Source organism: Protomyctophum parallelum (genome assembly GCF_964188405.1).
Source record: "Protomyctophum parallelum genome assembly, chromosome: 7".
Taxonomy (NCBI): domain Eukaryota; kingdom Metazoa; phylum Chordata; class Actinopteri; order Myctophiformes; family Myctophidae; genus Protomyctophum; species Protomyctophum parallelum.
Genome location: NC_139705.1, coordinates 16,713,270 through 16,733,269, shown reverse-complemented (window position 1 = coordinate 16,733,269; position 20,000 = coordinate 16,713,270). Strand labels below are relative to the sequence as shown.

General features: G+C 44.6%; 1 protein-coding gene across 4 annotated transcripts in view; it reads right to left on the bottom strand.

The window, feature by feature from the left end:
- nav1a (neuron navigator 1a) overlaps positions 1-20,000 on the bottom strand; it is a 159,311-nt gene that overhangs the window by 100,944 nt on the left and 38,367 nt on the right. For all 4 annotated transcript variants that reach the window (XM_083769269.1, XM_083769270.1, XM_083769272.1 and 1 more), the window contains exon 6: positions 19,955-20,000. This exon is cut by the window's right edge and continues 833 nt beyond it. In XM_083769269.1, the coding sequence (XP_083625395.1) occupies positions 19,955-20,000 (46 nt within the window). The remainder of the gene's footprint in view (positions 1-19,954) is intronic.

Genomic DNA, 20,000 nt, shown 5'->3' with positions numbered 1-20,000 from the left:
ACATTTTTAATTCGGTAGCATTTAGCCAGCCCACTGCACCCCACAACAACGACACAGTGAATAGACAACATCAATCTACGGCTACAAAGAAACGCTTTTCCTGTGCGTGCGTGCGTGCGTGCGTGCGTGCGTGCGTGCGTGCGTGCATGTGTGTGGTCGAGGCACAAGTCCATAAAGTTGAATTGCTGCCCTTTGCGTCAGCAGCAGCAACATGAGGCTGTTTTGGAGAGCTGAATAGATAGAAAACATAAACACAACAAGCACGCATGGTCACATGATGTTGTGGTGTTGTTGGGGGGGCATGCTCTCTCCCACATGCTATTGTTTTCCACACAACGTCGACAATACATCATCCATTATAGCCATAACATTACAGTACGTGACTATAGACCAAAAGAAACACATTTTTGTAGAGACCGCATTTCCAAATTATATTGTACTAAGCCATGTCATTTAACCACTTGAAACCTAGTATACCATGTTCCTGCACCAACATTCAGCAAAAATATGTCGCGGCGAGCTAGCCAGGAGGGGGGCCGAATACAGAGCCCTGGGGAACTCCAGACAGAGGAAGTCATCTGACCTCCTCCCTCCCAAAAAAATCTGCTCAAATGCTATACTATATGCTGCTGCCACCAAAATGTGGAATGTCCAAAATACATTCAAGATCTCGACTCCCTAGTCCTACCCAAACTCAAAACTAACCTCAAAACCTCAAAATACAATTTGCTCTTCACTAAGCCCCAACCACTCTGTCCTTCTCACCAATTGAGTTGCATGTTTGTTAAATGACGGGATTTCTCCAAATAAATAATCGATCATTTAGTAGCGAGCTTCCAAATGTTTTCAAAATCTAGTCAACAAGGCCTGCAGTAGGCTATGCAGTGGACGACATTATTTCAATCATTTAGAAACACGAGGAAATGAGAAGCAGTATCCAACTCAATCAACAACGACTGTCCAACAGGAGTTTTCATGTAATGCATGGTAAGACTACGGTGATTAGTATTATTGCCATCACCTGGGTGGGTTAGTCGTGAAACTTTCAAGACGCTAAGCTGTGTATGTGTTCAAAAATCACACCCATGTGAAGTGAGGGGCGCTTTATCAACCCTTATCATCTTACATCATCGCGATATAACATCATATGCCGATTTGCTCAGTACAGACAAAATGCAAAAAGGGCGGCGGTGGCTCAGGGGTAGAGTGCCTGGATGGTAACCGTAAGGTTGCCAGTTCGAACCCGGGCTCCCCCAGAGTTACTGTCGAAGTGTCCTTGAGCAAGACACTGAACCCCTAATTGCTCCCGATGTGCTAGTTGGTGCCTTGCATGGTTTCCGCTGCCATCGGTGTATGAATGTGTGTGTGAATGGGTGAATGTAATGCACAATCTCTGTAAAGCGCCTTGGATAAAGGCGCTATATAAATGCACCATTTACCATTTACCATTTACCAAAACAAACATTAAACTCTGTTAATGGCATTTCATGTTTCTCTAGGAAAGACAAACATTAAACCTGTATATAGGAGGGCCTAGCGCCCCCAACAACACAGACATGCAAAATAACATTGCCAGTTATGAGGTGATGAAAGCTTGCCATCCTTAGCAACGCTTGCTAAACTATTTGGATTGGCATTGGACAATCGCTTTTGGGGTGGAGTTTAGCAAAGGGTCAATTGGGCTTAGTAAAACCATTGGAAACATGCATGGTAGTATAGTACTGTATATCCTGTATAATATAGAAACAATAGAAAACCAGGTAAACAGTGAACCTAGCATCTGTCTAAATAACATACATGGTAGTATAGTACTGTATATCCTCTATAATATAGAAACAATAGAAAACCAGGTAAACAGTGAACCTAGCATCTGTCTAAATAACATACATGGTAGTATAGTACTGTATATTCTCTATAATATAGAAACAATAGAAAACCAGGTAAACAGTGAACCTAGCATCTGTCTAAATAACATACATGGTAGTATAGTACTGTATATCCTCTATAATATAGAAACAATAGAAAACCAGGTAAACAGTGAACCTAGCATCTGTCTAAATAACATACATGGTAGTATAGTACTGTATATCCTCTATAATATAGAAACAATAGAAAACCAGGTAAACAGTGAACCTAGCATCTGTCTAAATAACATACATGGTAGTATAGTACTGTATATCCTCTATAATATAGAAACAATAGAAAACCAGGTAAACAGTGAACCTAGCATCTGTCTAAATAACATGCATGGTAGTATAGTACTGTATATCCTCTATAATATAGAAACAATAGAAAACCAGGTAAACAGTGAACCTAGCATCTGTCTAAATAACATACATGGTAGTATAGTACTGTATATCCTCTATAATATAGAAACAATAGAAAACCAGGTAAACAGTGAACCTAGCATCTGTCTAAATAACATACATGGTAGTATAGTACTGTATATCCTCTATAATATAGAAACAATAGAAAACCAGGTAAACAATGAACCTAGCATCTGTCTAAATAACATACTGTAGGGCGCTCTCTCCATGTGTGTCCTCTCTGGGGAGAGCAGACATCTAAATGGGAGTTTTGAATAATGACTGTGGTTTCTATTTCTTTCCTTCCTCCCCTCCGGAGTTCATTTGTCGCTGTCTCACCAGCCATGTACGTGCTGCTGACATACAGTATGTTACTGTCACAGTGTCACACCATCCTTCCCTCCGTTCACAGTACCTTAACACAAGACGGATGAGGCCCCATCTTCTATAGCAGTGTTAAAAATGCCCGTAAACCCTCCCAGAACAGCCATTATATTGAGAAGTGAAGGACAATGATTATTATTACGGCATTCCTGGCCAGTGACCAGAATAACACACTAACAGGACGTTAGCAAAACGTCAAGGTTATTTATCCTCACCCGTTCATCATCGTTGTCTCATGTTGTTGTCTTACACGAGTTAAAGCGTTAAGCCTGATCTATGCTAAGCAAAGCGTTGTGAGCTTTTAGATATGGCTAAGAAGTATAATACAGGGTTAAGTGAATAAGACGCCCTAAATGCAGAGGTCGCGTGCACGCATTCGCCTGGGTGACAGCAGACTGCTGGGCAAGCGCTGGCCATATAAGGAGCGTGTCTTGAGTGTACAAGGTTTGATGAGGTCAGATCAACATATGGAATGTCAGGTCAGCTCAATATATGGAGATTTTGAGGTTTGAGGTCAGATGTAGAGTTGGTCGATTTGCCTGTCTACTTCCTGATTGGTTAGTCATTGCGACCGGATTCTTTTTCGACCAATGACAAAGCTTCTAGGAACATCTTTGAATGCAGATTTCGGTCCCTAAATGTGTCACAGAGACTACATTTCTTTGTGGAGCGGTCTACCCATTGCTGGCTGTCTGAATACAAAATAAAAAAAGAAAAAGAAATGGACATATTATTGCTTATAGAAGCTTTAAATTACAAATAAGTTTGAGGCATTTGTAGAACCGGCTGCGAGTCTTCATGGGTTAAAACAATCATAAAAGAAAAAATGAAACAATAAGAAACGATTATTTTTTTACCCATGAAAATATGTATTGTCTTTAGTCTGTAGGTGCCAGTCAAATTTAGAAATGAGATCGCATAGGTGTCTGAATGTAGATCTGTCTCCCTGCATCTCAGTGTCTATCTGTCTCCCTGCATCTCAGTGTCTCTGTCTGTCTCCCTGCATCTCAGTGTCTCTCTGTCTCCCTGCATCTCAGTGTCTATCTGTCTCCCTGCATCTCAGTGTCTCTCTGTCTGTCTCCCTGCATCTCAGTGTCTCTCTGTCTCCCTGCATCTCAGTGTCTATCTGTCTCCCTGCATCTCAGTGTCTCTGTCTGTCTCCCTGCATCTCAGTGTCTCTCTGTCTCCCTGCATCTCAGTGTCTATCTGTCTCCCTGCATCTCAGTGTCTCTCTGTCTGTCTCCCTGCATCTCAGTGTCCCTCTGTCTCCCTGCATCTCAGTGTCTCTCTGTCTGTCTCCCTGCATCTCAGTGTCTCTCTGTCTCCCTGCATCTCAGTGTCTCTCTGTCTCCCTGCATCTCAGTGTCTCTCTGTCTCCCTGCATCTCAGTGTCTCTCTGTCTGTCTCCCTGCATCTCAGTGTCTCTCTGTCTGTCTCCCTGCATCTCAGTGTCTCTCTGTCTGTCTCCCGGCATCTCAGTGTCTCTCTGTCTCCCTGCATCTCAGTGTCTCTCTGTCTCCCTGCATCTCAGTGTCTCTCTGTCTGTCTCCCTGCATCTCAGTGTCTCTCTGTCTGTCTCCCTGCATCTCAGTGTCTCTCTGTCTCCCTGCATCTCAGTGTCTCTCTGTCTCCCTGCATCTCAGTGTCTCTCTATCTGTCTCCCTGCATCTCAGTGTCTCTCTGTCTGTCTCCCTGCATCTCAGTGTCTGCCAGAGCCTACAGTTTGACCTCAGACTGTTTGCAAAACAGGAAGCATTACAACACACACGCCATTCCTGCACATCTGGACAGCGAGGACACAACAGACACGCATGCACGCACGCACGCACACGCACACACGCAGCCAGGATATGTTGCAACAGGATATTAGAGAATTTGAAATGGCACAATCTGATACGTGTGTGATGTGGGTTGTTAAAAAGCGTATAAGAACAATTCGGGGTGCACAAGAAGAGATGCATGGGGTATCGAAAAAACGTTGTATAATAACAGCTGTTGTTTCACATGCTGAAAGCAATGCAGTCATCTTCCCATGACAGAATGATTAGTGTGTGAGTGCGCAATGTGCGCGCATATGTGTGCATGTTCATGTGTGTGTGTGCATGTGCATGCGGGCGTGCGCTCTATGGGAGTTACACTGAGAGCAGTGGTGTAAAGTAACTAAGCACATATACTCAAGTATACTTACTGCTTATGTAGACTTTGTAGGTATACTTCAACTTTACTGTAGTATATCCAATTTCCAATACTTTTACTGCCATTACATTTCAGTGGCAAATATTGTACTTTTTGCTCCATTACAATTATTTGACAATTTGAGTTACTAGTTACTTTGAGGGAACATACATACACTTAGGCTATTTGAAAATAGACGATCTACACGATGAAACACATTGTGAGCTTGTAGATCTGCCATTCCCAAAATATCTATTATACAATTTATACAGTTGAAACCATCTTGAAAACAAAATGGGACACTCTGGGAGTAGGCTACTTTTACTGTTGGTACTACATTTTTATACCAATACTCAAGTCAATGTTGAATACTTTAACTTTTTAAGTAAACACTCTACCACTGACTGAGAGTAGCCGAAGTCTGCTGATTCCACTGAAAGCCATTTAGAAGACAAAGGCCTCTTATAGTGAAACCAAGGACAAGTCTATTAGCACCATAGCCATTAGCTAGAGGTTGGAGAGAGAGCGAGAGAGAGAGAGATGGATGGATGGATGGATGGAAGAGAGACAAAGAAAGAAAGTGGAACTATAATATAGAGGAGGGGTTCCCAAAGTTGGGGTCGCAACATTATTTTGGGTCACCTAAAATATTTTACACACCTGAATAGAATTCAACAGAATGACTGAAATCCAGTGTAAAAATGATTACAAATACATTCTAACCATGATTGACCTCGACAGCCCTATAGGATTAATATGGTATGTGGTATGTGGCGTGCACACCACATTACTTTGTGGGGTTAGGCTGGAGTCGGCTGGAGTCGCGAGTCAATGGCAGCATTAGGTTTAGAACCCATCGTATAGAGAGATATACAGGTATACAGTAGCTGCTTGCTTCATAGCCTTTGAGAGAGAGAGAGAGAGAGAGAGAGAGAGAGAGAGAGTTGTGACTGAGTATTCCTACAGTATGTGAGGAGACAGTGCTGCTGAGCTGTTTTGTGGGAGATTAGTCAGATGAAAGAGGTAAAGTCAGATGCTAATTTCCACGCACGCACACACATGCACGCAGGTACGCAAGGCTGTCAAAATGTCATTATCACCTGCCTGAAAATGCCACATGAGGGGTGCCACACACACACTCTCTCTCGTACCTTTAACAAAAGAATTCACCCGAACATTGCCATTTGTTGGTGGCATTTTCAGGCAGGCGATGATGACATTTTGACAGCCTTGCATACCTGCTGTGTGTGTGTGTGTGCGTGTGTGTGTGTGTGTGTGTGTGTGCGCGTGAGGGTGTGGTGACGTCACGTATAGCACTTTCAGCAGTTATGCCGTCTGTCACTTAGTAACATTGAATCTAAATCAGCAGATTTAAAAAAAGCCTTGGACATGCATACTTGCACCCGCCCGCCTGCCCACCCACATGCACGCTCACACACACACACACACACACACACACACACACACACACACACACACACACACACACACACACACACACACACACACACACACACACACACACACACACACACAATTATGTGTGGCAATTTTTGGGTGTCTGTGCCAGAGAGAGACAGAGAAAGAGAGACAGACAGACAGACATCTCTGTGTGACCCTGTATTTTTACGATGTGCTTAAAGCCAGCTGTAGCTCCACTATCACATGTCTGTCGCACAAAGACTGTACTCTGTAGGCTATAGCCAGCACTGTTGTGGTAGCTTAGCTATAGGCTCTCTTGACAACAGACTGGAGAGACTAGCTGGCTAGAGTGCTGTTGACAACAGACAGGAGTGGTTGGGAAAGTACTCACATTTTGTATCAATACTGTAGTGTAGAAAGGCATGGCAACGCCCCTCCTGCCTCTGATTGGCCTGCGACACTGCCCGTCTTGACTGTCCTCATGCTGGATAGTCTGACTGTCTGATGCGAGGTTAATAAATAATACCAGTACGGTATGATACAAGAGAACTGTACGTTTTATTTTTGCAGAAGAGACAAACTAATATTGTTTATGCCATTTGCTTTGATGGAATAATTGATTGAACACGTGTATGTTGTACTATGATTTGATTCGGGTGTGTATTTCTAAATTAAAGTGTTAGTGATTATCGTGTATTAATCTAATTATAGTAAAATAATACTATATTATACTAAATAAAGGTGAAGGGAAAAGAGACCTTTTTACAGTACAATGTTTCATGTTTACTTAAATTACACAATCAACACAAACACTTTAGAACACACCCAAATCAAATCATATTACGGCATACATGTTCAATCAATTATTCCATCAAAGCAAACGGCATATTAGTTTGCCCGTTCTACAAAAATAAAACGTACAAGTTAGTTACAAGGCTGCATTCTCGCATTCTGTCGCGCATGCCAAGCTGTCATTCTCTTGGATTATTTTCTCACCACGGAGTAACCTCGCATCTCGGAGGACAGTCAAGACGGGCAGTGTCGGTTGGCCAATCAGAGGCAGGCGGGGCGTTACCATGCCCAGACCATGCCTATGCTCGGACGCAAACTAGATTCACGCTTGTGGAGAGCGGGAGGCTGCATGGAGGTGTGACTTGTAGTCCAGGAAGGAAGTGAGACCACATTTTCATGAAAAATGTTGGTCATGAACATGGTGCCATGAGTAAAATATCTAAAAATAAACATTAGACACATAAAACCCCCCAGAAAATCATTAAAATAAGATCCGTTGCAAAAGGGGTGAAGTTGCCCTATAAATGTAAATGTTACTTTCCACCACAGAGGGTCATGACAGAGAGCCTAGCGGTGTGCCGTTGATAACAGAGCATGGTGACGGAGGGTCATGACAGAGAGCCTAGCGGAGGCTAGCGGTGTGTCGTTGATAACAGCATGGTGACGGAGGGTCATGACCAAGGGGCCAGTGAGGCACTCCAACGTTGAAGCGCTGGGCTTCATGACGAGGAAACCCCGTGCAACCGAACGCTCAATGTTAAAGCCCAGCTGCACTTCCGCATTTGGGCACCAAAATTTGGTGCCCAATTGCTGAATCGGCGAAAAAACGCGGAAGTAGACGGTCCTTCCGGGTGCTTCAAAACGCCACTGAGCAACTTCCACTGACATGAATAGCGGAGGGGGCGGAGCTTCGCGCCAGATCAGTCTCTATCCTTTTAATACTCTATGGTCATGACAGAGAGCCTAGCGGAGGCTAGCGGTGTGCCGTTGATAACAGAGCATGGTGACGGCGATTAGGACTGACACTCCATCTCAGCATGTCCTGCATGGCTGACTGTGGAAAACCACAAATAGAAAAATAGGCTATGAAGTCCGCAGGGCACAACGTCATTTACAGAATAGATGATAAAGTCATTGAGGACGCTCTATGGTTAGGTGGACGCTTAACTATTCTAGGCAGAGAGGAGGTCAAGACCATGCATGGGCCGTTCCCAGATCAGTGCCAGAGCGCAGAGAGGAGGTCAAGACCATGCATGGGCCGTTCCCAGATCAGTGCCAGAGCGGCCACTCTTCCATTCACTGCTTGTTATAATTGGTTTAGATGCCTGCTGTAGCGATGGCATTAGCATAGCCATTAGTTGTGGTGGGTGGAGATGTTAGTGTCTCTTCTAGCTTGTCGACAGCTAATTTCATTCCGTTTCTGTGTTTGGGTCTTGCGAGAATCAACATGAATCATAAGACCAAAGTCAGCTGAGCGCATGTGAGCTTTGTGCGTGTGTGTGTGTGTGTGTGTGTGTGTGTGTGTGTGTGTGTGTGTGAGACATAACACAATCACAGTATGTCACCCGGCAACTTAATTTAATATATGTAGGCTATTGAGTTTAATACAATTAACGCAATATGTTATCACAGCCACGAGCGTGCGATGGTGTGACATTATATTTACAACATAATCCTTTTATATTAAAACTGGCTTACGGGGGAGGGCCTGCGGCCATGTCACTAGGACTCAGACATAAACCATTCAGCAGGTTTAGGTTTAGTCTTTTGAATAACACACCATTTAGTCTAGTCTTAGACGACATCACAAACCTTAGGCTTTCAGTCTTTTAGTCTTAGTCATCCAAATTAACACTGACAAATAAACCCAATAATCCCATATATAGGCATGTCACTACTATATGACTCAGGCAGACATAACCATAAACAAACCCGAAATATGTCACAGTCACAGTCACAAAAGAAGACATCAAAGGCATCCATAGGTAACCAACTTACTGCCATGGCTCATTGGATGTATATGTATGCCCTGCAGTGTGCATGCGTGCGTGCCTGCGTGCGCATGTGCGTGTCCTGTATGTTGTGTAACAAAGGAGGAACAAACAGGGAGTAGTAATATGATTTCGGGGGAAGAAGGCAGGAAGCAGACGGCACTAATGCACTGTCTCCTGACTTAACCCATTAAGAGCTGACTGAGGGCCCGCTCTACAAATGTCTTCTGCAGTTTTCTGAATAACGTCTTAACCCCTAAGAGACTGTAATGAGGCCATATGTGCCGGAGAGGGGGTCATTTGGGTCTGAATGTCCCCGCACTATTGGGGAATGACTGGTCGATTTATTCTTCCCGACCAGTGGTCTCTCTAGCACCGTTCCCATTTTGTTGTACAATGGGTATTGGCTGCCGCAGCATGCTTGCCTCTCGCCGCAATGACCGTTCTGGCTGTATACTGTAGCCTACCCTACGCTGTTTAGTCTCAACTCTCCATCTCAAATATCCCCCCCCCCCCTTTTTACGTCCCGACGGTGCCACTGAAGGAGGCCTTCTAAACATGCACACACGTGCCCGTGTCAGTGACCGGCAGGTATATATGAGAAACTCCACAATCCCATTCCAAAGTCCGCGATACAATATGCACCATGGAGCCTTGAGTAGATTACTCACATGGGCGAACGACAAATTCCCTTGTTCCGGTTTTTATAATGCACAAGGGAATATACACATGCTTTACAATACACTCTCTGTTTTCCGCTGTGTTGAAAGCCATTAAATCCCAAAGTAAACTGGGTTGAGTTTCTTGGCGTTGGAGAGGCTAGTGCCCCACAAAAGCAAACAAACAAACAAAAACAGTAGGCCTAGTAATTGACAACAACATGACCAGGCTCTTCTGCTACTATACCTTTTTAGTTTTATTTTATTGATTTTTTTCACCCACTGTTTTACACCTGTTGACAAGCCCAAAGTCGCTTATAATCCTTATTTCCCGTTCAAGTCTGCTCTGCTGAGCCATATCAAAATGAAGCTACCATTATGAGAAAATCACCCCGGACAAGGGAACAGGAATGACAGTCATGCACAGACATAATTGGTGCACCGTCACCCTCTGTCATATTCTCAATCTGTTTATGTATTTCCGTCTCCCGTCCCGTTTCAATAACGAGTGGCAAAAGTCTGTCTGCGCTCCTGCCTGTCTGTCTGTCTGTCTGTCTGGTGACAGAATGCGGTGACTCGTCAACTCACATCAGAGCTTAGAGGCAGGGAGAGAGAGAGAGAGAGAGAGAGAGAGAGAGAGAGAGAGAGAGATTAGAAAGTATATTTTATTTCTCATCCCAGGAGAAGTCATTTTCCTCCAGCTTGGTGTTTTGTGATGAGGCTTGTCACTAGCCGCCTTGTAGATGAGAGGCAAACTCTGCTCTAGGTCCTTCACTCACACACACAGTCAAATCCTAAGTGTTCATTCCACTATGCTCTGAGCGACTTCATTTTGTCTGGGAGTTCAGTTAACAACCCTATTAATTTATTTCACTGTGTGGAGACATTCAGCAGCACATTAAATGGTAAATGGTGCATTTATATAGGGCTTTTATCCAAAGCGCGTTACATAGATTGTGATAGATTACATTCACCCATTCACACACACACATTCACACACCGATGGCGGAGGAAACCATGCAAGGCACCAACCTGCAGCCTGGCATGGCCAGACTAATGCGTAGATATTAGTCTGGAACTTCAGTGTGGAAGATTTATTTCCAAGGGGCGGGGTTACAAACAGATTCCCAACTGTAATTCAAGCTGAGGAGTGCCAGACCCAATCTGCCACAGGGCATTCTTTCACTTTTCCCCCAGTGGGAGATTTGTCTGGTTTCTAGCAGGCTAACCAACCTGCACATCAGGAGCAATTAGGGGTTCAGAGTCTTGCTCAAGGACACAGCCCGGGATCGAACTGCAGGGAACCTCGCGCTTCCCATCCGGCCACTGCCACTGCCACTGCCACCCCCACACATTGAGTATATGTATAGAAAACATCAGGGTTAAAAGGCTGATTATAGCATACGTACACATGCATGACTGTTACATAACTGATATGACCGATATAAGTGCATAATTATAGTCGGATGGAAACCATACATTCAAGTCCAAAACGGTTCAATTTTTATTATCATTTTTAAACATTTTTAAAATAGTGAAAATAGACGATCTGCAAGCTCACAACGCCTCGCATTGTGTGCTAGTTTCCACTTAATTTGTGCGACAGTATAGGGCGTTAATTTACAAAAAAAACGTAGATTATTTGCTTACTTGTTTACGATATTAAAATAAAATAAAAATATATTATATCCAATGTTTTCAGAAAATAGAGGATCGACAGGCTCTACAGGATCTGCTTTAGCTTGTAGATCAGCTATTATTTAGGCAAAAGAATAAAACAGATGCCCAGGCATTATGTTTGATGTGTAATTCATTTATAGGCTTGAGGCCTGGTCTTTTCCAGATTGATAGATGGGTGATTAGTCTCCTCATTATCTTCGATCCCCTCTGAACCATGGCTGCCACATGGTGGGGAAGACCCCTGCTTCAGGCACGCACACGCACACGCACACACACACACACACACACACACACACACACACACACACACACACACACGTAAAGACCCCTGCTTCAGGCACACGCGCACACGCGCACACACACACACACACACACACACACACACACACACACACACACACACACACACACACACACACACACACACACACACACACACACACACACACACACACACACACACACACACACTCTAAAGATTCTGGTTCCTTCTCCTGTTAACGGTCCGATTCCTTAACGGTTCGATTTAACGATCCATTATAGGGGGTTCCAAACGTACACTTCTCAGACTTCTGTACCTCTGAGAGTGTACAAATGGAACCAAATGGACCCGTTGTATAATCTCAGAGTAATAATGTGGTACCTTCAAATTGAAATGATTGAGAACCACCGGTATCGTAACTGAATTGCAAACATGAAGTCCACATATGAGCTCTGACAGTGTGATAAAACCGGTTCCGGAAACGGTTCCAAAAAGTGAGGGAACCGATTCCGGTTTGTCAATGTTTGATCCGGTTCCTCCGGTTCCGGATCCAAACCCTATAGTGATGTCATCTTATGGTTTTAATGGACTACAAATGACACAGGTTCTTATCAGTCACTATCGTCTGCTCTCAGCCCGTTAATACTGTTAACAGGATATAGCACAATTATCCTTTGAAGTGCACAGCTGCTGCTATTAGTACTACATTATTCAGCCGACCGACAAGGGGTTCCGTGTTTATGCATTGTAACAACAGAAGAGAAATCAATAATAAAACTACAATCATTCTTAGTAAAAAAATGCAAAAAGAATAGAAGTACATTATAAGCATGACATTTTTATGGGGTGATTGTGCCTGCGAGTGCACAGCTGCTGCTGTGGGTGATAAATCCAAGTAGCATGGACCACAGATAGTGGTATTGTCCACTATATCCTCCTCCTGGCTCCCACACTACATACACTCTGTAGTGCTAATCTCAAAAGGACAGCGTCACTCTCCTAGCACATGCTGCAGGCGGTCACACACCGCATGATGTGTGCGCCCCGCGGTCACACTTGAAAAGACCAGCTCAAATGAAAAATATGTTTTTCACCCTGTTAGACTGGTGTTATAGAGCCTATCCCCCTTTTGTGTATTTCTTCAATATCAAAATCCAGTGGCGTGTTCTACCGTGTTACGCTATATATGTAGTATATACCGTCCCTGAAGATTTGAAAGAAATCGTATACCGTCTACTATCCATTGTAACCAACCTTGGTAGCGACTTCAATAGCCTTTTTCATGTGGCGTCTGAGGTGAAGGCTTATGTGTGGGCTATTGAAGTGATAATGACCGCTGGCCACGGGAGTTTAGAAGTTTAATTCGGTGACCGCACACGGTTATTACATTTGGTGAGCGCGCGCGGCACACGCGTACGCCATGCTGTGCATATGGGACGGAATAATTATGGTATACCCTCCGAAAAAACCTAGGACACGCCACTGTCAAAATGCTGATGCGTGTTCACTGCTTACATCAGCAGGTACCTACACATTTCAACAAATAATCATATCATGCCATACCCCAACAATCCATCTTCCACACAGACCTCTGATTTATTATGCTAGAGCTAGACACTAGACTAGAGGGCATGGCTGTATGCAATGCGCTAAACAAACATGGAGGCCGCGTTGTGAACAATCCCATTTTATAGCTAAACAGGACACTAAAATACCTTATGTTTGTTCTAAAAAGCATCTGAGGTGAGAAATAGGAAACACATGACAGAAACCTGATTCGGCACTGCCTTGTTTGGTATTGCTTGCACTGTGGGTTCGAACGAGATGACCTCCAGGCGGGTTGTGGCACTCGCAATGCCCAGGATGAGTGCTTATAACCGGGTAAAAGTCACGCCTTGCGATGGCAACGGTACATGTGCTTGAACCTGGCCTCCATCGCTGCACAGAGATTGAGGCGAGGTTGAACAAACGCTATAGCCACTGTGTACTTGGTATCCTGTAGTTTCAATGTACAGATTGTTATTTTCGTTATTGTTGTTTAGACTGATACTATTATAGGTTCTTGGTTTATCATATAGTTTATTGAGGACATTGCGCAGATGCGCTCACCACGACACGTTGTGAGCTTGCAGATCGACTATACGTTCAGTGAAGATATTTCGTTTTGTGGGAAAGAAGTAGCTAGTACCCTGTGGTCACCATGAAGTATACAGCCAGGGTCAGTGGTTTAAAATGATACCTTTCCCCTTCTCCTTTCCCCTCCTGTGGAACGCGAGCGAGGTGAAGGAGCTGTGTGTAGAGAGAGAGAGAGAGAGAGAGAGAGAGAGAGAGAGAGAGAGAGAGAGAGAGAGAGAGGGAGGTAGTGATGGCATGGATCCACTGAACAACATCCATCCATAATCTATCTCAGTGCGACGCAGGGAGGAGCGCACAGAGCAGAAACCAATTAACTGCACCTCCCATCGGAAATGGAGGCACAGATACGAGGAAAGAAACTCAGAGAAAACGGATGAGCCTATAGCCGCCAGCTAACAGGGCAAGTTACAATTAACCTCTCCCTAACGCGTTTACAATATACGCACACATGCACACGCGCACGCACACGCATGCACGTACACGCGCATGTACAGTTGTACACGTACACACACACCCGCACACACGCACACACACACACGCACACGCACATGCACGCTATGGTCTCTGGAGGGAACCGCTGGCAGGTTTGGTGGCAGACTGTACATGACTTAAAGCATGTGTTTTGGTCAACGGGGGACGTCGCACAGAAATGTAGGCCAGGATATATTACCATTATTGTCACTGTCGTCGGGCGGCAACCGTGTATGTCCAAAACCTGTTTTTTTTTTATTATAATCTTTTGAAGCGTTCTTCATATTTAAAAAATAGCCAGCTGTTTTCACTGTTTTTGTGAGACACTGTCTCTTGTATGACGAAGTAGGGCAGTCCGGGGACTGGTCGTTGATGGGGGTTCCAGGTTGTCTCCAGCAAAATGATGGAGAGTTGATAACCAAATGGACATTTATAGATCTTTAACTCTTGATAGCGTAAAATGAAACGAAACGGACCCTTTGATCTGCATTACGGACGGATGATCTGCATTACTTAATTTACAAGAAGTCTACACAATTAGAGAACGTAGAACAATTGTTATTTTGATCAACGTTGCCTGTTAATCCCTCCTATGGTACCAACATCAATATACAGCATGGAAATGTGGACAAAATGGTACCCAACGACAACAAAATATTCGAAGTTTTGGGTCTGAGAGGCTAAATGTAATTAAATGGTGGTCTGTGGCCAAATAATGCCGAATAAATAATGGACCTTGATTTGAAAAGGGTAGAAAACCATTGAATAAAATAAAAAATGTGAAAAATATGAAAAGTTGAAATGTGGACACATGGTTTCTGCCCTACGACGATGTTATGCTCTGCTCTCCCTCTCTCTCTCTTTCTTCTGCCCCTCCCCCATCGCTGTCTGCATGTCTCACACACCTTCATCCATCCCTCTCTCCTCTGTTTCCTCCATAAATCCTGACCTCAATCAACTCTCTTCTGTTTGCCTTCTTTCCTTAGTTCCTTCCCGTCGGCATCGTTTGTCTCTCTTCTCATCCGCCCGTGCACACACACACAAACACACGCGCGCGCAAACACCTGGCAGACTCACTAAGGTGTGGCCTCTTGCATCAAAACAGGATGCTTACAAGGTCACACACGCATGCACGCGCACACACACGCGCGCACACACACACACACACACACACACACACACACACACTCGTGCACACTGCACACACACACACACACACACATGTTGTCCCGCACGCACAGCTGTAAGGCAAGGTCACACAAGCTGCATGTGATTCAGAGCAGTGGGGATGAAGACAAGCTGAGGACAGGAGAGAGGAGAAAATGACTGGAGGAAGAGGAGGAGGAAGTGGAGGAGGAGGAAGGGTCCAGCTGGCGCTGATGGACAGATTGGGTCCATTTATTACACTGTCAGAGAGTTGAATCAACACTGTGTGGATATAATGATGCTCTATTCTCTGTGTTGTGATGCTATCTCCTCCTGCTGCACATCACACATCACATGATGTGGAAAGTGGGGCAGCAGGTAGAGAGACAGAGAGAGAGAGAGAGAGAGAGAGAGAGAGGCCCCATGGGAATTGTAAGGTCACCGGTTCCCCACATTTTTCACAAAACCCCTCCATAATATTTCACAACACAACAGGACCAGTGGTGCCATCGGTAAAAAGTGGGGGGGACAATATTCGAGATGGAGAGTTGCGACTAGAGTGCAACATGTATAGGCTACAGTATATAGCCAAAATGGTCGTTGTGGCGAGAGGCAAGCATGCAGCGGCAGCCAATACACAACGACGATTACGCAACAAAATGGGAACAGTGCTATAGAGCGTCGCAGTCCCTCCCCCTTTCAGAACAACGAGTGGCCCAGGAAATGAATCCCAATGCATTTTTCCCATAGGCATTTCAAAATGTATTTATTTAAAGACCTTTTAAGCGTCGTACGAAGCCAACTATTGTCGTGACAAATCATGACAACACACACAATATTTTGGACCAAACAAATAATTACAAAGAATTATTGATTTGTCACGACAAGAGTTGGCTTTGTCCGCGGCGTAAACGTCTTTAAATAAATACTTTCTGAAACGTCTATGAGGAAAATTAACGAGGATTAATTTCCTGGGCCACTCGTCGTTCTGAAAGGGGGAGGGACTGCGACGCTCTATAGAGAGACCATGAGCATCGGTTATGAAAAAAGAAAGAAAGAAATCATTCCCCAGTCAGTAATTCCCCAATAGTGTGCGGACATTCAGACCCAAATGACCCCATCTCTGGCGCCTATGAAAAAGACTCCAGACAGAGGAGAAACTCATTGGAGAATTATATGTGTGAACCTTCTGAAGGAAACTTTGAACACCTTAACAGCAAGCCCTGTGTCACCCAAGACACCCGACTTGACCCTAACCGTAACCTCACAGAAACTAACCCTAACCTTAACCCTAACGACCGTAACCTCACAGAAACTATGCCTAACCTTAACCCTAACGACCGTGACCTCACAGAAACTATGCCTAACCTTAACCCTAACGACCGTGACCTCACATAAACTATGCCTAACCCTAACCTTAACCCTAACGACCGTAACCTCACAGAAACTATGCCTAACCTTAACCCTAACGACCGTGACCTCACAGAAACTATGCCTAACCCTAACCTTAACCCTAACGACCGTGACCTCACAGAAACTAATGCTAACCCTAACCTTAACCCTAACGACCGTGACCTCACAGAAACTATATGTCTAACCCTAACCTTAACCCTAACGACCGTAACCTCACAGAAACTAACCTTAACATTAACCCTAACGACCGTAACCTCACAGAAACTATGCCTACCCGTAACCCTATAACGACCGTGACCTCACATAAACTATGCCTAACCATAACCCTAACGACCGTGACCTCACAGAAACTATGCCTAACCATAACCCTAACGACCGTGACCTCACAGAAACTATGCCTAACCATAACCCTAACGACCGTGACCTCACAGAAACTATGCCTAACCATAACCCTAACGACCGTGACCTCACAGAAACTATGTCTGAACCCAACATCAAAACCACGTCCACCTGCGGGCAAAACAACCGGGAAAGGAGAGCGACAACGACAACTTGACCATCTGAGAAGCCATCAGCTGGGTGAAGCTGAAAAACTGAGTGTACAAAACAAATGGAACAAAATTGAAGGGTTGCAACGTGACTCCAATAGTGTAACAGAGAAAGACAGACAGACAGAGAGAGAGTGAGTGGTCACTGTGTCATGAATAGGAGACAGTCAGTGGAAGTGAAGCTATATGAGTCACAGATCCACCGTCAGCGACTCATACACAAATAACACAACGTTGGCACAATAACACAATGTGTTTTTTGTCCCCCGTTAGTGTGTGTGTGTGTGTGTGTGTGTGTGTGTGTGCTACCTGCCTAATGCCACCACCCCCTCAACACCCCCCATCCCACCCCCACACACACACACACACACACACACACACACACAACGCCATCTCCCACACGTTGCCTCCAGTAACAGAGGGTGGGGTGGGGGGGACCATCTGTCAGTGGCCCGGAGATCAATGGAACCAGCTAGGAGGGGAGGAGAGAGAGAGAGAGAGAGAGAGAGAGAGAGAGAGAGAGAGAGAGAGAGAGAGAGAGAGAGAGAGAGAGAGAGAGAGAGAGAGGAGAGGAGGTGAAGCTAAATATGTGGCCCACTGTGACCGGACGGAACGTTGGCTGGCAAGATGCTCCCCCCCCCACACACACACACACACCCCGCCAGCACACACTCACACGGCCCTTAATAACGAGTGGATGACTTCTGTGTGAGCCCATCCAACTGAAGTGCTGGGGCATGTGAGTGTGTGTGTGTAGTGTACAGCATGTAAGACTTATATGCACAGTACACATGTACAAGTGCGTGTACATAATGTGTGTGAGAGTGAGAGTGTGTGTGTGTGTGTGTGTGTGTGTGTGTGTGTGTGTGTGTGTGTGTGTGTCTGAGGCAGTGGGTCAGTATCAACGCGGCGAAATGCTCCACTTGTAAACTAACGTCCAGAACAGAAACCATGTCATGTTCTGTACTATACACCCTCCACTTAACCCATTACCTCAGCTTTGAACCACATTCATCAAGATTTTTACCTTTAGCCATTGAAAAATAGCAGATCTAAAAATAGATCTGCTAGTTTTTTTTTTTTATCATGAAAATCTTTGAATAAATGTTCTTTCACAGCAAACGTTTTTAACTCATTTGCTTCTGGGGGGGGGGGGGGGGGGGGTCCCTGGTACAACACATGTTCAGATGGGGGTCGGCGGCCAAATACAGATAATATTTAAAAGGTCCTTGTCATGAAATATAGTTTGAGACCCACTGACATAGAAATAGGTTTTTTTTCCAGATTTGTAGAATCTGGTCTCAGTCCTAAATGGGTTACAGCTCTGAGAGGGTACACATGGAGCCAAATAATGGACCCGTTCAACTCTCACTTACAGAGGAGTACATGAACCACTTAAACCCTGTACTAATAATAAGACACTGTATACTACAGAGCTGTGAAACATTTACCCAGAATACGGATGCTATAGGGTTGAAGGGGTTACTAAGGATTTCAGTGGTGGAAAAAGTACTCAAATGTAAAAGTGTCAATATACTGCAATATAGAAATACTCTGTTACAATTCAAAATGCAAAAGTAGAAAGTACTCATTATGCAAATGTATACAAATCTTTCTCTCAAAATGGTACTTAAGTACAGTACTTAAGTAAATGTACTTAGTTACATTCCACTGTGTACAATTCCAACCAGCAAGCACACACGCGCGCTAAATTGATTATATGCGCACAGACGCAGCATGTCAAATGAGTGTATAATGACGTTTCGTGTGCAATTACACATGGACATCTGACTGGTCCAATATAGCCTGGTAAACACTGGAGAGTTCTTGTATGAGCCACTATGATAGAGCTCTCATCACCCACAGTGAGGAAAGCACTTAGAAAAACACATAAGACATTATGCGTTGCTGCAATAGAGAGAGCCTGCATGCCATGCAGGGCTCATTTAAAATGCACTGTTGATGCTGGTGTAGCTTAGCGCCAGAGCTGGAAGGATAACGGTATGTGGGTGTGGAGGAGAGGAGAGGAGAGGAGAGGAGGGGAGGGGAGAGGAGAGGAGAGGAGAGGAGAGGAGAGGAGAGGAGAGGAGAGGAGAGGAGAGGAGAGGAGAGGAGAGGAGAGGAGAGGAGAGGAGAGGAGAGGAGAGGAGAGGAGAGGAGAGGAGAGGAGAGGAGAGGAGAGGAGAGGAGAGGAGAGGAGAGGAGAGAAGAGGAGAGAAGAGAAGAGAAGAGAAGAGAAGAGAAGAGAAGAGAAGAGAAGAGAAGAGAAGAGAAGAGAAGAGAAGAGAAGAGAAGAGAAGAGAAGAGAAGAGAAATGAGAGGAGGTGGTCATTAAGGTGGTCTGTTAAGATGTATAATTATGCTTAGCGTGCAGGTATTTGTTTATACTGCCATATGTTTCCGTTGAGCCCAATAGCCAGAGAAAAAAAGTCATTTGGCTGCAGTATAACAGTACAACACAACACAGCACAGAGCTCTTATAACCCATTCTTGATGAAACCCTCAAGTGTTTTGAACCCAGTATACTGTACACTAAAGGTTAAGTCCCATTCGGCACATGTAGACTCACCCAGTATTTGGCTGAAGAGCAACTGCTCCAAGTCTCCCAGAACCGT